Source organism: Tinamus guttatus, unplaced genomic scaffold, assembly GCF_059628265.1.
Source record: "Tinamus guttatus ecotype Peru unplaced genomic scaffold, ASM5962826v1 Tinamus_guttatus_pri_ptg000171l, whole genome shotgun sequence".
Lineage (NCBI taxonomy): Eukaryota > Metazoa > Chordata > Aves > Tinamiformes > Tinamidae > Tinamus > Tinamus guttatus.
Window position 1 is genome coordinate 4,856,495 of NW_028288705.1, and position 19,787 is coordinate 4,876,281.

Below are 19,787 nucleotides of genomic sequence, written 5' to 3' on the forward strand. Positions count from 1 at the left end.
AGGGGCCTCTAGAGGTCATCTGGACCAACCCCCCTGCTCCAGCATGGACACCTAGAGCACGTGGCACAGGGTGGCATCCAGGCAGGTTTGGAAGATCTCCAGAGAAGGAGACTCCACAACCCCTCTGGGCAGCCTGTTCCAGGGCCCTGTCACCCACCCAGGAAAGAAGTTCTTCCTCACACGGAGATGGAACTTCCTGTGTTTCAACTTGCACTTGATACCCCTTGTTCTGTCACTGGCAACCACCAGGAATTCTTTACATTCTCCCCTCACGTATTTGTACGTGTTGATAAGATCCCCTCTCAATCTTCTCCAGACTAAAGAGGCCCGGCTCACTTAGTCACACGATAGATGCTCCAGTCCCTTAATCATCTTCATGGCCCTACACTGGACCCTCTCTATAAGCTCCACGTCCCTCCTGTACTGGGGAGCCCAGAACTGCACCCAATACTCCAGGTGCGGCCTCACCAGAGCTGAGCAGAGGGGCAGGATCCCCTCCCTCCACCTGCTGGTGACGCTCCTCCTGATGCAGGCCAGGATCCCACTGGCCTTCTTGGCCATGAGGGCACATTGCTGACTCGTAGTTAACCTGTTGTCAACCAGGACTCCCAAATCTCTCTCTGCAGAGCTGCTTTCCAGCAGGTCAACCCCTAGTCTGTCCTGATACCTGTGGTTATTCCTCCCCAGGTGCAGGACCCTGCACTTGTCCTTGCTGAACCTCATGAGGCTCCTCTCTGCCCAACTCTCCATCCTGTCTAGGTCTCTCTGAATGGCAGCGCAGCCCTCAGGAGTGTCGGCCACTCCTCCCAGTTTGGTGTCATCTGCAAACTTGCCGAGGGTGCACTCTGTGCCCTTGTCCAAGTCGTTGATGAACAAGTTGAACAGCACCGGGCCCAGTACTGACCCCTGTGGGACACCACTGGCTACAGGCCTCCAACCAGACTCGGCCCCATTTATCGCCACTCTCTGGGCTCTGCTATTCAGCCAGTCCTCAATCCACCTCACTGTCCACTCATCCAGTCTCCACTTCCAGAGCTTTCCTATGAGGATGTTACAGGAGGCGGTGCCAAAAGCCTTGCTGAAATCAAGATAGACAACATCCACGGCTCTCCCATTGCCCATCTAGCCAGTCACCCCATCATAGAAGGCTATCAGGTTGGTCAAATAGGACTTTCCCTTGGTGAATCCATGCTGACTGCTCCTGATCACCTTATTTTCCTTGACATACCTAGAGATCTAGGTCTCTAGGATGAGCTGCTCCATCACCTTTCCAGGGATGGAGGTAAGGCTGATGGGCCTGTAGTTTCCCGGCTCCTCCCTCTTGCCTTTTTTGAAGACTGCAGTGATGCTGGTTTCTTTCAGTTCTCTGGCACCTCCACCACCTTCCATGACCTCTCGAAGATGATGGAGAGCGGCTGAGCAAGAACCGCTGCCAGTTCCCTCAGCACTCTTGTGTGCATTCCATCCAGGCCCATAGATTTCCACTTTGCCTAAATAATCCCTAACCCACTCCTCCTCAACCAGGAGAAAGTTCTCCTCTCTCCTGGTTCTTTCATCTCCGGGCTCAGCAGTTCATGGGGACTGGCCTTAGCAGTGAAGACTGAGACAAAGACGACATTTAGTAACTCTGCCTCCACTGCACCCTCTGCCACTAAGGCTCCCTTCCCATTCAGCAGGGGACTAACATTTTCCCTAGCCTTCCTCTTGCTGCTGATGAATTTGTAGAAGCCCTTCCTGTTGTCCCTGACACCTCTCGCTAACTCTAATTCCAAACAGGCCTTTGCCTTCCTCCTTGCATCCCTGCATTCCTTGACAATTTTCCTATATCGTTTCCATGTGGTCTGGCCCTTCTTCCACATTGTGTATGATCTTTTTTTCTCTGTAGGTTTTCCTGAGAGTTAGGTGATAGTTCTGCTTGTCAGGGAATGGTTTGTGCTGATTAGGTCTATTTCAAAGACTTACGAGAATGGGAATGATTGGGGCGGGGGGAAGAAACTTTTCCTCATCTCTTTCAAAAGTAGTTTCTGTTTTTTACTGCTGTGAACTGTTTCTGATGTGTTAGGTTTATTATCATTACAGATGACAAATGCAAGTAGTGTGGAAAGGCCTGGCTTCGGTCATCCTCAGGAGCTGCACCTCCTCTCTGCGGGTTAAATGCACAAGCTCCTGCCATTTGAAACAAAGATCTGGGCATAGCAATTAGGTTCCAGACAGGGATAATGCTTTAAACTTTGTCATTATTATTTTAAGTGCAAGCTGAAATTATTAAGTGCAAGCTTTAAACTTTTTTGCTGTTATTATTTTAAGTGCAAGCTTATGGTGTAGGATGATAGAAAATCAAATAAAAGAGCATACAAAAAAAACATTTTTATCTATTGAAATACAAGATTAAGATAGGCTTGCTTACCTAAAATATATATTATAAGTAGGGGGGGAAAAGATTGTTAAAATAGCTTTTCTGTGTTTAAAAATTGGCTTTTCTTTACATTCTCTTCTTAGGCTGAAATCTTACTTTAATTTGGAGGAAGGCCTCTTCATATATGTGAAATATCTGGCAGTTTAGAAAATGTTAACATTGAGTTTTTGTTTTTGAACTATTTTTTCTGGTTTTACATTTGTTTCTGAAGGTTTTCTCTGCATTCTTTCTTAATCTTGGTAAGCCTTTGTAAGTCTAAAAAATTGAATTTCCTGAAAAGGTTTTCTAATATATGAAATTTCTATTAAATAAAATTTTGATTTTATTACCATTAAATTTAATATTAATACACTTTATCAGTACAAAAATGTAATATTCCATGAAGAAACATTCCCCTGTTTTTGGGAGACTCTAAAATGTTCATGGGGAACCTTGTATGGAACAAATGCAAACACGATTGATTTAAGTTACTTGGTTTTGAAATTGATGCAGAGTTTGGGGTGTGCAGGGGGGTTGGACTAGATGACCTCTAGAGGTCTCTTCCAACCTTAAGCATTCTATGATTCTATGATTTGCAATTAGACTGTGTTCTTGATGGTTTAATCTGGAATTGCTACTGCCTAGTATGTTTTAGACTTTAGTAATTGACATTTCAGTAAGTTGAGTTCTGGTATTTAGCTATTTAAAATGTACTTTCCAAATAGAATTGATTCTTGGCTTTTTTCTCTGAAAAAAGAAACATAATGCGTATAATTTTATTAGGCTAGAAATGAACTGATTTGATTAACTCTGTGCAGACGTTGGAAATCCACTGTGTCCACACATCTGTGCTGAATAAATTCTGATGAGGAGCTGGAGACACCTATGTTCACTTGTTTGTACGTGGGCTGGGTTGGTAGGTTCCTGGTTCATGTTGTCACTGGAAGCTGCGTTCTGTTTTGACTGCCTGACCAAGGTTCAGCCATGCAGAAGTTACAGAATTTTCTCCTAGGGACTGACAGCTTCTTTTCCAGAAATAATTGCACATATGAGAGAGTGTGAGAAATGGGGGGCCTACTCACTTTGGCAAGAAATTCTTCTCCTTAGCGCTAACATGATATAGCTCTTAGTCACTTGAAGGTAGGAGTAGGGGGCGAGTTTGCCTTGTAGGAAAGAAAATTGTGGGGACTTGTGACTGATAGCCCTTCTGTCAGTTAGGTGTGTTGGAACATAGTCGTCTTGGCTCAGATTACTTTTTTTCCCCAATTAAAAAAAACACCCACATAGTAAAATGGCAGAAAAGTCAGTCACTGTCTTTAAGTGAAAGCTGAAACATTTCATAAGGTGTTTGAAAATGTTTTCAGGTGTAGAGTAAGGAAACAGTTTCTGTCCATTTGAATGTGCTTTGGCAAAAAGCGAATGAGCTGCTATCTACAAAGAAATTATGTTTCACTAAAATCAATAGAAATGCATGTTTCTGAGCATTAACTGCAGAGGGTTTCTTTCATTCTTTGCTCTAGTGTGCTAGTTCTGATGTTTGTTTGATGAACGAAGGTAATTAGCTAATATTTGTAATTTATGAATAATTCCATAGAAAGTAACAAACTCATGTCTTTCGGCATTCCTGAGCCAATATCTTTAATTTCAGAGGGCATGTTCATTGGCTGGTGAAGGAAAATGGTACATTGCTGCCCTAGTGATCTATGAATACTAGGATTTTAATGTAAAAAATCAGAAAGGGAAGCCACGTGTTGCCCTTCATCAAAAGAATGAAGTATACAAGGAGCAATATCTGTGAAGGAGTTATATAGTGATGCTGTTTATTTCTGGGATGAGGATTTCCAGCAAAGTGTCAAAATCTCTTTTTTACTTTTAGTGTCAAGAGGCTGGTTAAATGTATAGATTGTCTCTGGGGCTGGTCATGGAGTTGAAGAGTAAATCAAATATAAAAAGTAGGTTCCAATAATTGTTTTTAACTGTTCCCAGCTACTACTGGTTTTACAGATAATATTCAACTACACCAACTGATGAGCTGTAAAGTTTGTCTGTAGTAACAGAGTAGGTGAGATTCAGACAATGTACAGTCAATGGCTTTTCTTAGCTGTGTTATTTTGTGTTGGGTTTATAGAATATTGCAGTTTGCTTTGGCTAGCACTCTAAAAGAGCATAGCACAGGATTTGGCAGAGCTGCTGCTGCAAATGGTATCATCTGGAAGATGTTTGAAATGCAGCACAGGCCGCTGTGTTCCCTGGTATACAGGGTGCAAAACCACGCGACTGACCACCCTCAGATTTGGGGGTGGTTTATGTGCTTTATAGCGTCTTGAATTGGGTACTGTCTTAGTTTTACTTACTAATAACGTCTTTTTTTTTTTTTTTCTCCTGAGAACCTTCACTATTGTTAAGTCCAGTGTCCTAAATGTGAATTTTTCCTTTTTAGGAACTCAAGCCTCAGAGCCATTACAACCATGGATATAGTGAATCTCTTGGGCGGAAAAGCCACATTGATGACTACAGCACTTGGGACATTGTCAAAGCCACACAGTAAGTTTATTTTTGTTGAACGTTAGGTTTGTCTGTGTGTAGTAGTTGAAAAACAGTAAAATAAATATTTATGTAAAATTTAAGTTTACATTTGCAGCTAAAAAAACTGAACTTCACATTATTGTTATAAGCTTTGTATAAAGCATGTGGGACTAATTGTTATAATTTGTAAATATAGGTGGCTGCTGGACAGATGGTTGGAAGTTTTTCCATCCAACCAGTTTTTCCTCTAGTTTGGACTGGTATTTCTGTTCTGTAGGTGATGGTTAAGAGGTAAAAAGGTAAAATGAATCTGCAGACCTCGTTGGGTTTCTTGAATGGTATCTTCGTTTGTAGCTTAGAAGGAATGCTTCTCTGTGTAGTTTCCTTCATCACTTATAATACTAATGCTTCAGGGTTGCTGTCAAAATGAATTTACTGCTGCGAAAGGACTGTAAGAATTGAAATAATTCTAATAATTAGTTTATTTTTTATGGAGATTAATTATATAGGTTTATTTCCCATACAGTCATGTAGTATATATTAACACACAAGATTTCACTAAGGGTTATCATGGCACCACTTTCATGGCGCCACTTTTCAGTTTGCCATTGACAACCACCACAATGACTTCTCTTCAGCCACCTGAGATGACAGGCTGTTTTGTAAGGTACCTTTTTTTTTTTTTTTCTTTTAGCAGTAACTGAATGCTTATGTTTTGCTTATTGCTAAAATATTTGTCGTACTCAGAATCATTTTCTTTCTAAAAGCTAACTCCTCACCCTAAAAAGCCCTCTGCAACTTTGTATTAGGCACAGACCCTGCTTAGATGTAGGACGTATGCGCTTTCTTTCATTTCTCTTTTTGATTTTTAAATTGTTAAGAATTACACTGCCTGGAGCAGATGTTGGCTGATTCCACAGTTGTTGCTGTAAAGACTTCAGTAGTAACGCTGCAAACCATACCTGAGTAGGGGCATTCCAGACGCGGAAATATTGGCATACTGTCAGATTGGCTACTTCTTATAGATATGAAAATATGGCACAAGTAACTTCTAGTTACCTACTTCTGTTTTTGTGTGATTGTAGCATATTGTAAATTCAGCCCTAAAACACAATTGTCTGTTTACCTTCTCCTCTGTGAGGCTGTAGTTTTATATCACATGAACTTAGATTAGTAATATCCCTTGGAACCTCCTTGAGGAGAAGGAAATTCATCTTTCACTTCAAATATTTACAAGAATTTGATGATTATGTTTTACAAAGCAGGATGACCTTCACCATCAGTAAGGGGAAAAAAAGTGTATCTTATCTCTTACCTGAATCCTAACCAACAAACTGATCTGCTTCATCCAAAAACCTTTTCCTTCCACTTGAAATGTTGAGTTTATAGATTATGGAGATAAAGCGATGTTATTAAAAAACTGTATTTTCTTTTTCTAGTCTTCATTAGCAGGAGAGGCTGGGAGTTTGCAAGCTCTGTGCGTGCTTCCAGTAAAACTTGTTCATTCTTTGGTTTCGTACCTTGTTCCACTCTTCATGTGCTTAATCTTTGTAATGTGTGGATTAGGCCCTTATTAAATTAACATGCTCATACGGTGAGCTGCAAATCTAATAATGACTTTTATGATCAAATTAAGGCTTTGTTTGGAAATGAGCAGCTCAGCTGATCTTCTTGTTGCAAAGCATTTAGCTGCATTTCTCTATTCCCTGTCCTGCATTCCAGGATAAGTGTCTCCAGATCTCCCACAGAAGCAGGACTGGGTATGTTTTGACTGATACCAAGAGTATCCTCTGTCTTTTAATTTTGGAGAAACTTGTGGAGTAAAAATGATAGTGTGTGGTTTATTTAATTTGTATCAATATAATTAATCCTGTTAAAAGTATCCTTTATAATGTGGAATTAAAAGTACTAGTAGCAATACTAGTTGTTCAACCTGCAGATGTTAAAATGTACATGTAATCTCTTGGCATCCTGTGTTCAGTTATAACAAAACTCTGTTCAGCTCATACAGAGTTTCCTGTACATTTTGAGAGCGGAACTGGGCCATTTGCTTACATGCATTTGAAAATAATTTTCAAAGCAACAGTCTGAATCGAATCATGTTGCCTTTGCTCTTGCCGTGGAGGAACGTTAGATGTTTACTGATACTTTGTCAGTACTTCACTTCTAGCTGCATGGGAAGTCTTCATTTTCTTGTGCATCTTCCTGACTTTTCAGCTCTGAGCAATGGTGTGAGGGAGCAGCGCCTGCTTGTAGTGAACTTGAGCAAATTCCTGCCCTGTTGAAAATGTCTTAATCATTGTGAACATTTGTGTTAAGCATTAATGATATTAATCAAGGCTTTCTTGCATTTTTGAAGATTGATTCTTCATACATGGCATTGAGATTTTATTATTGCAAAGGAAACTGTTCTTATCCACTGAGATCCTTCAAGATGGATGAGGTTTGTGAAATAGCACGACACAAAATGAAATGTGCTGTGCTTTACTCAGGAAAAAAACAAGCCTTAAACAGGTTTGAGAGGATTTTGTTTTTCCCCTCCCGCTTCCACTTCTCCCTATTCGGGGTAGCTGGTAGGAAGCAGAACAGGGCATACAGCGAGTAATTCCAATCAGGTCGAAGTGACAAAGTTGCTTCCAGCTCTGATCCAAGCGAATGGACAGGCCGCCGTGCAGATGGGCTTGCTTTGGGACCAGCTCTTTGGGCTGGGCATGTTCATTTTCCCTGCTAAAAATGACATATCTCCAAAATTTGCACAGAGTGGTGGTTTTATCAAGGGTAGTGGCATAACCCCTGCTGTCGAGGTAGTTTGAGGTATTTTGAAATACCTGCAGCTGCCCAGCTTCTCGGGCTTCCTGTTGTTCAAGGTTTGTTTGGTGGCTCCAGGGAGCTGCAGCTTTGCTGTAGCAGACAAAGCTGTCTTAGGCTTTGCGTGTTACTCGGTAAAGGTGTGTGAAAGGTGTGTGTATATCTAATCACCATCATTCACAGGGACAAGGCTTCAGAAGATGGATCTGAGGGTGTTTTTTGGGTGAGGTGAGGAGGGCAGACGAGGAAGGAAGTGAGTTACTGTTTTGGAGCTGTCAACAGCAAACTGCTTCTAGGAACAGGAGGAAATCACCAAATTCCATTTAACCATTTTTTTTAAAGCAATTCCCATCTATCTCAATCCATAAACCTTCTTATGACAGCTTAGTAAATGGAGCATTATTAAATTATACCTGGCGTCTTGCATCTTCTTCCATTGGTTGCTTCAGTTCTAGGCTAAACAACAGGCTGCCAGCAGGAGAAGCTGGCAGTGGATTAAAAATCCCCTACGCACGCATTCTCGGTGTAGCTGGCTGCGTTCATTTTGCCTGTGGAAAGGCTCTTCTGGCGTGTTGCAGGGCTGTGCAGGAGGCTTTGTGCCACCGCGGGGGCTGGCGGCCGCGACGCTCGCGAGCTGCACGGTGTTTCCTCGCCTGCCGCCGGCTGCAGCTCAGTCCCTCGCTGCAGCCCCAGGGCCACGACTGCTTCCTGCAGCGCGACGGGCGCTGCCCTATAAACAAACCAGAAAACGCTGCCCCAGGGCTTCCTGGCGGTGCCCTTTGCTCGCACCTGTCTCAGGAGCACTTTGTAACAAAGATTTAACCAAGCACGAGTATTTGCTTACTCTTGCCTGCAAACACTGATACTATGCCAAGTTTTGCACACACATCAGCTTCCTGTTTAAGACTCGATATCCCCGTGGATGGTACAGACATTCAAACCTGATACTTTTCCACATTGCCTATATTGCAACTGAAAATGGGTGATGAAACAGCGTGAACATGAAGGCAAGTGTTATCAAATGTTGGTCTTGCATTAGATGCTCAAGTGATGTTTATGCTTCGTAAATTGCCTCAACCTTCACAATTATACACAGACTTTGTTTTTAATAAGAATAGTTCACTTGTGAATAGTTCTTTTTAATGAAAAATTTGAAATTTGTCACTAAAGAAAGCATAACTTTGAAGGTGTTTCATAGAAAAACTACTTAAATCTAGCAAACTGCTATTGGTTTGTTATCAGGGCAAAAAGAAGTGCTTGGGATCCATTATTGTTTGTAACTGGTGTGATAACCTTGTGAATTGCTTAGGGAATTACTGCTCAGTCATTTGGCTAACTGGTTCTGGCCTTCAGGGGAAAGAAGGGAGGAACAGAGGTGGAAAAACAAACTGCCTTCCTGGAAAGAGAGAAGATTTGTTTCCACAAAGCATACTGCTGATCTGTGTTTTGTCTTGTTCTGCTGTATGGTTTGCTGTGGAGAAAAAATCTGCAAAATCTTGAGTTGGTTAATACAATTTTTGATGACAGAAACTTCCTTCACCATGACATGAAATTTCTGTTGTCTTTCTCTTCTGTTGAGGCCTCTGCATCTTGCTCATAACTGTGATTGCCTCTTTTTATTATTATTATTTCTATCCAAATTAACATATTTGAAAAAATCTCATCTCCTTCTTCCAGGTATGGAATATATGAACGATGTCGAGAGTTGGTAGAAGCAGGTTATGATGTACGGCAACCGGACAAAGAAAACGTAACGCTTCTCCATTGGGCTGCCATCAACAACAGGATAGATTTGGTGAAGTATGTATTACCTTTTCACTTAAACATTAACTAGCTGAGTCCTTCATGTTTTTATTTCTTTATGGTGTTACTCTTAATTATCTTAGTTTTTTGGCCTTGAAATTCAGGGAGGGGGAAAATAGGAGACCTAATCTCCATTTAATGATGTGATGCCATAGTAAACAGTTAAAACCTGTTAAATGCCCAGAAGTCAAGTTCACACTTTTTTTGTTCAGATGACCTAAACCTAGGGAAGAGCTGTGTGCAGTATACTCATCTATGCTAAGGAAGACTCATTGTAATAGTGAATTTCCCTTTGAGGGAAGGGAAATCTGATGTACAACGGTAGTGAAGTGAATTTTTGAAGAAGTAACATGAATATGGTGCAAAGATATGTCATACTTAATGCATGTTTTTGTCGCTATCATTCCAAGTCCTGACTTAACTTCTTTGTATTTAAAAAAACAGGCTTGTTACAATAGGCAGTGCTATAGCAGCTCTCCTTTTAAGTAATAAAAAATTTCTTTAAATGTGGGAGCTATGGATTTTTTTCCTCTCTGTTTATAAAATCCAGAACATGATATTTATGAGGTTATGTTTTTAAGTGTATTATCTTTCAGAGCTCTAAGAACTTAAATCCTGGAAAGGATAATTCTCAGTATTTGCCATTTTGCAAATCATGAAGATGAATTGAATATGATCCTTTTCTTGTAACATTAACAAAATGACAAACTAAGTGCACGAGATTAAACTCCAATAATATATTATTGAATCAGCAGGATTCTTGAGATTTGGCAAATTGCATGCTTTCAATCAGTCTAGTTTTTGAAACTTCACTGCTTCACTAACACTGTGTTTAATTTGCAGCTATTTTGTTAACTGTTTTAGGGCCTTTATTCAAAGAGTAAAATCAGAGCAAGTTTTAAATTCCTTATTAGTCTTCTATTGCAGCTTAACTTCTGATAAAAGTAGTTCAGTGTGCGAGTATTTTGTGTCCTGTTGTATAGTTTTGTTTCCCCCAAGCTTGTTACTAATAGAACTGCCTGCTGCAGTGTTACATTGTAAATAGAGGTGGTTGAAAGTCACCTTTGTATTTGGGTAAACGAAAGTCTGTTTTCAAATCCATGTCTGAATTTCACATTTGTTCCTTATCATATAATAGAGATGCCTTCACCTGCATTTGCGCATTGAAAACTTTTAAACTTTTGACACTTTTATATTGAGTTTAACTGTCAGGGTCCTAGCCTTGTCTTTTTTTCTCATGCTTTTCAGTACATACCACTGGCAATTGAATTGAAATATTGATAAACCTAGTATGCTTAACCCTTCCTTTTTCTTCAACAGTGTGGCAGGAGTCTGGTCCCTTTTTGATGCATTTCTGCCAGCGTGGCCCACTGCAGTGCAGCTTCTTGCGCTTACCGGAATGTACTGTGCTGATTCCTCTCCTTGGACTGCCTATGTGTTTGCCTGCATCTCAAATTCTTCTCTCCTGAGAGGGCTGTTACTCTAAGCTTCTCTGTCTTTAGGGATCTCAATTTATCTTAGCTTTTGTCATGTAGTGTCTTCTTTTTTCTGGGACACTCAATTTTTCTGTTTCATCAGAAAGAAATGGTTCTTTTTCTTGTTTGATCTCCTTGTTAGATCTCCTCCCAAATTTGGAGTGTGTCTCCACTGCGGGCACAGTGGGCAGTTCCATTAAGTTCCCTAAGGCCGCTGAGCTTCACCTGAGAGACAGTCGGGGTGCGAGGAGCCTGCCTTCCTGGTGCCAGATCAGAGTCCTGATTGTACAAGGCCAGCTCAGAGAGGCAGCTTCACACCACGTCCGTGAAGGGCTCAGACCCAGAAATAGACTGCTCTTGTTTTCACTAATCCTGTCTGTTGTGAGACTTTGTGATTCAGTCTGGAGCAGGGAAGCCCTTGGGCAGAAGGCTTCCTCCTTTCTGTAGGATCAGAAATGAGCATCAAAACTCTGTAACATATCATAGTTTCATCATGAAACTGATCCATTATTTTGCTTTTGGCAAAAATTGGCCTCATTCTCTGTAGAGTTATTCAGTTGACTGCATTTTGCCGTACCATTTTCTGGAAGTTTCTCCAGACAAAGGTCCCTTCTCCTTTCCTTCCTCTTAACAACACTGAATACATGTGCTTTAACCAAAAAGCTCCTGAATACCAGCAAGGGCAGCTTTCTGCTGCTTGGCAAAGACGATTCGAATGTGCAGATCACTGGAAGTATTTGCTTCCCAGGGCAGCATCTTACCAGATCAGCTTGTTTTTGAGTGCAAGTTGCTTAAATTGGATTTGCATGTCTGGAATCTTCTAGCAGGGGCACCTCGATGACTCACTGTGAGTAGGATCAGGAGGCTGATCCTTTGTCAGAAACATCCTTACCCAGCACAGAAGTGACTCCGTGGTCTAGATCGACTTAGACAAGATTAAGTTCTCAGACTGCTTTTGAAGAAAAAAACTCACTATTTAAATGTACTGAAGCTGAAATAGTGATAAATCTCAACTTATTTTGTGTTCCCTGGAGGGTATCCTAGGCTGTCATATCAATATACTATGTGGCGGAGAGAGTTACCTTTTTTTCTATAGCTGCCAAACTGCAAGTTTTTCATTTAAGATGTACTAACCCCTAAGCAATGTTGCTGCTCTGTAGAATGTCAATATAGAGTCTCTGTTTCTGTGGGGCTTAGTGCTTGAATAAAGATAAATATGCTTAATGGTCACATCAGTGAGATGGATCAAGGCTTTCACTGTGAATTTTTCTGTTCTGTCTTTTTTCTAGACAAGGTTCCCTTGAGAATTCTTTCCCAAGATTGACTTAGTCATCTTCTAAGTGTCCTTTCTGCATTTGTTCTTTGCTAGCTGAGGCTTTGCTTCGCAATAAATGAAATAATCTTGCCCCTTATCTGCAAAGAACAAATATTATCTTTTTACTTAGGCAGAACCAAGCCTTTTGGAAAATTTTGGTGGCTCTTTTTGAAAAATCTGATTTTAACAACTTAAGCAAAGATGCTGAAATTTCCTCTGTTGGTATCTGAGGCCATTTGAACGGACTGTCCTGCCAGTATTAGCAGTAGGGCCTAATGATACCAGAGTTGTCTGACACTGGAACTACTGCAGGGTAGCATCTCCATGTCTGGGAGCTATAAAGCAACCACCTGAAAGGATTTTCATGTAGGGGTTTTTAGTGTGCATATTTTTGGCCAACACATTTTTCAGATGTTGTTCCTGTCTTGTTTCTAACTTGTAGGCTGTTTAGAAGTTGTGCTTGGTGTGAATGCAAAAGCACCCAAGAAAAAGGTAGCTACCTATCAGTAATGTGCTTTTCAGATGTTGCTTGTTGCCCTTGCTTGCCATCAGCCTTGAAATACCAAGAGGCAATTGAGGTGCCTCAAGGATTAAAAGGGCAATTAGTGCAGGTGGGTGAGGAGGTTTCATACACACCTTACAAGTACTATGACAGCAAAGATCTACCGGCACACGTACTGGAAATGTGCAGTCACTTGTGAATCTGTAGCGAGATCATATGTCCCAAAGGTGTGTTAGCAATGACTTCTGTTTCTTTTTCCACTGTCTTGCACAGCACTGAATGAAGAATCAGCGTTCTAAGGTTTTGGGAAGATCTGTTTCTTTAAAATGTGCATTTTTTTTAGGTGTGATATACAGTTTCTTTCTCAATGCAGGAGTAGTATTGCCAATTTAATGTCCCAGATAAAGAGTGTAAAACAGCTTGCAAAATCACAACAGACAGGAATGTGAATTTTGGGGTTAAATATGGACAATTTACTTTGTTCCTACAGGCAACTTCTCTGCTTAAATGTTCTTGAGGAAAAAATAGCTTTAGTCCATCACTTTAAAGTATTTTTAAAGTAACAGTATTTTTGTCCCTTGCTTAACTGTGATTGAGAAGCATGTAAAATCTTTATGCTCATCTAAAAGCATAACAGACATTAATATTTGTAAGAGTGACTTCAGCTGACAAATCCCACTGCCTGACATATGCTGCAAGTTAAATTATATAAAATTTTGTTTTGTCTTAGCCAAAATTCTTTAAATATGCCAGTCTTCTGGCAGCATTTTCTTCTCCCATTTTCTTGTCTTTAACCTAGTAAAATCATGTAAATCTTCAAATGGATTTTTTGTTTTATTAAATACTTATGTGGTGGTACAATTTGTCTTAATAAGTAGAGCTTTTCTGGTTTACATTGGAACTGAACTGGGAAATGATGACTTGTGTAAATTGTTAGGAATCACCCCTGTTCTCCCAACCCACATGAAAAGACAAGAAGCCCAACATATGTGCATGGCCTTTTATAGAGAACATTTATTTTAAAGCAAGCAAAGGTTTTGATTTATAGTTGTCTGCTTTGCATAACCACCAACGTATGCTTACTGTGTTTATTTTTTTACAAAGACAATCAGGAATAATGTTTACTTTTCTTTTTTTGTAGATACTATATATCAAAAGGTGCTATTGTTGACCAGCTGGGAGGAGATTTAAATTCTACCCCACTTCACTGGGCAACAAGGTGGGAAAAATTCTTCTGGGATTCCCTTTCCTGCATTGTTTTTCTTTAACCAGAATCCCTACTTTTTTTTTTTTTTTTTCCTTAATGGAATTCTCTTTATTTTATGGAGATACTTCACCCAAGAATGAATGCAGTCATTGCTAACCAGACCCACGTGAATGTAGCGTGTTGAGATGTGAGAGCTTTCAGCATATGGTTTAAGTTTTATCTTTTTCTAGTAGATGAAGATGATTACTGTGTTTTGAAAAAAGAAGAAAAAGGGGAAATTAGAGTTAATAGTCTTTTGGTTTAGTCTTATTTTTGTCTCTTTTCTGGAGTAGAACAAAACTTGTGCAAGATGTCACTTGGGATGAGTTTTATGTGATGTTTTCTTCACAGTGATCTATTCTATGTGGACTTCTAAAAATGAACTAGAAGGGAAAAAAACAGGTTTAGAATATAGATGATCTGAGAATGATGACTAAGAAAATAGAAGATGGCCTCTTAGTGGCTACTTCACCAGACTACTACAGGAAATAGGTAGGGAAGGATCACTCTACATTTTGGAGTCCACAATTAAGGATATTAATAAGAGTTGGCACACAAGCTTTTGAAGCTTTTAATGTGTCAAAACAATGAGTTTGCCTAGGAAAAGAACTTGCTCATTAGACTCTTATCTTTAAAGGTTTTAACACGCATATTTCTTGGTATTTAAGGTCACACTTGACTTTCAATGTGTTAATAGTAGGAAGCTTGTTTAAATTCCTCAGTGTTTATAGCTGTAATCTGTTGCCCTGTGAAGCACTGGTGGTTCTGGTAGACTCGAGGTCTTCTTGCTCACCTCGTGTGAAACTGTGCTGACAAGTGTGCACCCTCCTCCCCAATTCTCTGCCAGTGCAGCTCTTAATAATAGATAAACCATATGCCCCGCAAAAAAGTAGCATATAAGCTAGCTTGCCATCTCTTAAAATAGCTGGTTTCCCCTGAAGAATGGAAGAAATCACAGTAGATGGGATATAAGAGCCAATGACTTGTTTTTTGCTGTTATTGGCTGGCCTCTTGCTCCACGACACTCCTAAGGCAGCTGCATGTGTCGCATGCGTCGGCTGAGTAGAACTGCTCGTGTGAATGAGTTTGCAGAAGCAGATCATGACAATCACTGTTTTCAAAGGATGAGTCAAAGGTCAGAAGCTCCACTAGTATAACTAAATATGTTAAATGTATTTGTCCTATTCAACAATTAATATCTCAATAGTTTTTTTTTTTCTGTGTATAGTTATTCAGTTGTTTGTTCTTGTGTTTTGTTGCATTTAGACAGGGTCACTTATCCATGGTTGTACAGCTGATGAAATACGGGGCAGATCCGTCGCTAATTGATGGAGAAGGATGTAGCTGTATTCATTTGGCTGCCCAGTTTGGACATACTTCGATTGTTGCTTACCTGATAGCAAAGGGACAGGTAAATTTTAAGCAATACCGTGTTTAAATAGATGCTACTTAGAATAGGGAAAAAAAATTAAAACTACGTCCGTGATGCAAAAAGTGCAAAAAAATTACCTGAGTAAACATAGAAATAATTCAGTGTATTTTACTGCAGATTACAATTTTTCATGCATGGAACATCTGTTTTAAATCTCTTTGAACAGGGGTCTGAGTGCTTTGGCTTTAATTTCTATATATGTTTAGTATAGTATGTGGAAATTCTAGCTGATTTTTTCTTTTACTATACTTTATTTCTAATGAAGTAAACTTTTAAATGCGTCATGACAAATGATAGCAAATATTTTGGTAGTATTCATAGAAGTATCAGGCTAGATATGGTTAAAAAACCAATGACAAAGGATTGTCACAGGATATCGCTACTTTTATACATCAGTCCACAACTTTTTATTGCTATAGTTGCATGTATGCGTAGATTAAAAAAAAAAAAAAAAACTCTCTAGCTTGGCTCTTGTATCTTGTATCATCTATTAAACATGTAGCATGTGTGTACCTGATACTGTTCTCATTGTCTGCCATCCTTCATTTTGTACGCTCAAACCTGTTCACTATTTTGCTACTTGCTCTTCATTATGAGAAAGTTGTAGCCTCCCACATATGTGCCCAAAACACAAAATTTGGCAGTCATGTTTGCAGACCATGTAGAAAAATCAGAACCCTCTCCTTTCTTTACGGTTTAGTTAATGGTTTCGCCATTCTGTAGTCTGAATTTTCCTTTCAAATAGAAAGTAGAATATGATCCTGTGAGTCTTGTAGAATTTCACTATGAAGCACTATTGGTGCTTTTGGTCAGCATTAGCTGAAAATTATTGCTATCTTAGGTAACAAATACTACACTTGCTGGCAAATCTACACTGGCATTCTCTTTAAAACATAAACTGTTGCCGTATGCATTAATCAATTTGTATCTCTGAAGTGTTTGTCAAATTAGTATATGGTAGAGATCAAGCTAAGCACAAGTGTTATACTCTGTTCATAAATTATGTATAATTTGATAGAGGTTTTTATGTTACCAGAAGAATCGTGCAGCTGTTACACATGTAGGAACTTTTTTAAAGTACAGCATTGCGCTTAAGAATAAATGACCTTTAAATTGCTCTGTCTTGCTTATGAAATCTCCCTGTAAATGTTTGCATGCCCTGATGTCTATAAACAGAATGTCCTATTTATCTATCTGAGCATATAGTGCTTCCTTCCAGGAGAAGCTGTGTGTACATGTGTATGTACGTAGAGGCACAAAGTTGTTTTTTTTTTTGTTTTTGTTTTTGTTTTGTTTTGTTTTTTTGTTCTTTTTTTAAAAAAAATCTGGAAACAACTCTCCTTATCATAAGCTTAAAAAAGATTATTATTTTATTTGATAACATTTTGGGTTTAATGACATCAGTATCCTTTCCACGCCATAAGTTTCAATTGATTTTTACCAGATATTTTCTGAAGCACTTCAAAAATCAGAACTTTAAAACTGTATATTGATTTGGATGTTAAAATATAGTAATAGAGCTGTAATAAAAACCACTGAACTCACTTCTGTATTATAGCTATACTACATACAGCTGCAGCAACTGCTTAATTTCATTGGAATCTATGGAAAGTGCGTGATTCTACTTTGTATTCTCATCTAATAACTATATGTGAGATCATTGATTGATCTGTTTACACTGATCTTTACCTCCTTTATGCTTTGGATTTGGAAACTCAAATGTCTTTGCTTATGTGAGCTTTTCTTATTACTTCTTATCAACTCTGTCTTTACCTAAACAGAGACCAATTTCTCTTAAATCCAAAAACTATGTTTGCCAAACATAATTTAGTGTCGTCGTACAGTACTATGGTAGACTGATTACATGTCAAAGCAGACCCACATAGGCTTCTATGACTTGTTAGTGCAGGTCCTGCCATCCTCTGGAGACCTGTATGCTCACAGGAGAGCCAACCTTCCTGCCTTCAGTCAGCTGTAGAAAGAGCCAAGTTACAAGTGTAAGGTGGATTTAGTTTCACTCCAAATTAAACTTGCTCCTAATTGTTTCTTGTCCATTTTCCAGGCGGGATTGGAGCCCAGCTTCAGTATTGCTGCTCCTGGGTTGCAGCAACCAACAGCAAAACTTCCCATCTGAGGCTGGAGCCCAGTCCTCTGGCATCTGGAGTACATTGCAGTGAGAGTTCCCTCTGGTCTTAGTTGGAAAGTAAACCCCCACCCTCATGCCAGCAAGCACTTCTCTGCCAAGAGGCAGCAGTTGCTGAGAGCTATTGCATTTCATTGCACTCATCTCCTACTGAATCTTGAGAGTCTAATTACTTGGCCATATCATAATTTGGTCATGTTGTGCCAGTAAGTTGCCTGGGGCAAGCGTACAATATAGACAGAATAAACACGGCAAATATCAGAATTTGTAGCATTGTCCAGGCATAGATAAAAAGATACTAAAAAGAGGGAAAGCAAGACTACAAAAAGGCATGAAAGCACTTGTAAACTGCTTTATGTTGGCACCGCTCAATACTTAAAATTCCAAAGACAATTCAGGACATAGAATATACAAGTGCATCACCCCAGAAGTTAGGACACGAGTATGGTGTTTCAGGTACTGGGTGACTGGCAATGTGTGTTTTCTCAATTCAGTGGCATATCTTAGCTCAGTCGCTTAGGTCATAAGCTACTGCAAAGCCACTCTTGGCATAAAATCATGTTCTGAGACTTATCATGAGTATCTCTGATTTCTTAAGATCTGAACTATCCCTTACCCTACTGAGTACGGGATATATATATATATATTTTATTATTTTTCTCTGAGTTGCAATTTTATGTTTTAGCTACTGTGCACAGCTACTGTGGGCTTGATTCTGAGCTGTGGCTTAGGCATAGCTAGTGTATGGGTTTAGGAAGAGGTCAGTGTGATGAAAGCAGCCTTGGTCTCAAGTGTCCTTAGCTCTCTGTCAGCATGGAGGTTTGTTCTTCCCTCAGGGTTCAGGCTCGAGTGTGACTCTGGATCAAGTGTTGTTTATTCCCTGGGTCTACAGTACAGACAGTGCTTGCCGAAGTGTAACACAAGCCATGTTTCTTCTTTAGCGCTCTTGACATGGTCTTCTGCTGAAGGACTGGCTTCTTCAGAGCTGCTCTTCTTCCAAAAGAGCAAGATTGCTTCTATTTTTCGCTTGTTTTGGGGGTCGTGTGTGTTACCCTGCTTGATAAAAGTTGTCTGTCAACCTGCTTTCAGCATTGGCCACTCACGATTCCAAAACTGAGCTCAGAAATGTCAAGTCTTTGCATTCAGTGAATATGTAGCTCGTGTCTTTCTCAACTTAGGAAATGTTTTCAATCTTACCTCCTCTTGAAAATTGCCTCTAGATGTCCTCTCTTTGAGAGTCCGAGATCCCCTTCTGCTAGACAAGAGTGTGGGAAAGACACCTTTCCTTGTAGACAGTAGGATTTCCTACAAGGGCAGGAGGTACCTCTGTATAAAGGCCAGAAGTCTATAAAAAGATTCCAAAGATGCCCTTTTTGTGCAACTTAATGCCTTTCTGAGTGTAATCTCTTGGTCAGTTTTTTGTGCTTCTGAGGAGGCCCTACTGTAACATGTTAGTGTTTGACCATTTTTTGTTATATGTCATAAGACTAAACGCGGCTGGGATCTCTGCTTGCCCTTCAGCATAGTAACTCACCAGTCATACTGCTTCCAGGCGGTGGGTTCCTTAAACCCGAGATAGTCACCAGCTCCCTTCCAGGCAGGAAGAATTTCTCCCCTGGATTTTGCCTCTCCATAAGCTCTTATGCAAAATCCTGCCTGGTTTGTCTTTGGATATGCAAAGTTCTTCTGTTTTAGAACCAGAATTGTCCTATTTCAGAACAAACTTATAAATGGACCAGTTTTGGTACAGAGCATTCTTGCGTTTGAAATACATGTGCAGGTTAGTGCAATTTTTGATCATTTCATCACCTGTTACTGAGGTTTTTGTTTTTTGCGGTGCTCAGATTATTGTCCTAACAGCAGCGACCTGTCCCTGAGAATTATCAGTTTGACTTCTCATTGAGAATCATCCAAGAAGTTAATGCCAAAACACTTGTTTGTACAAGCCAGAGAACACAAACAGTTTTCAGATATGTGTATGGTGTTGAAGGCAGCTTTTTTCTTTTTTCTTTTTTTTTTTTTCTTGGATTGTACCCTCCTGTTGCTTTGGACGATGAGATTTTGTTCTGTCAGAATAATATAATTTTGAGTGAAGTTTTTCCCTTTTTTTCTGCTATTCAGAAATGATGTCTGTAAAATTGT

General features: G+C 39.7%; 1 protein-coding gene across 1 annotated transcript in view; it reads left to right on the top strand.

Moving 5' to 3' along the window:
* Positions 1–19,787, top strand: part of ZDHHC17 (zDHHC palmitoyltransferase 17) — a 68,105-nt gene that overhangs the window by 16,257 nt on the left and 32,061 nt on the right. Inside the window, exons 2-5 of the mRNA XM_088522988.1 lie at positions 4,836–4,939; positions 9,407–9,529; positions 13,966–14,043; positions 15,337–15,481. Coding sequence (XP_088379114.1) covers positions 4,836–4,939; positions 9,407–9,529; positions 13,966–14,043; positions 15,337–15,481 — 450 coding nt within the window. The remainder of the gene's footprint in view (positions 1–4,835; positions 4,940–9,406; positions 9,530–13,965; positions 14,044–15,336; positions 15,482–19,787) is intronic.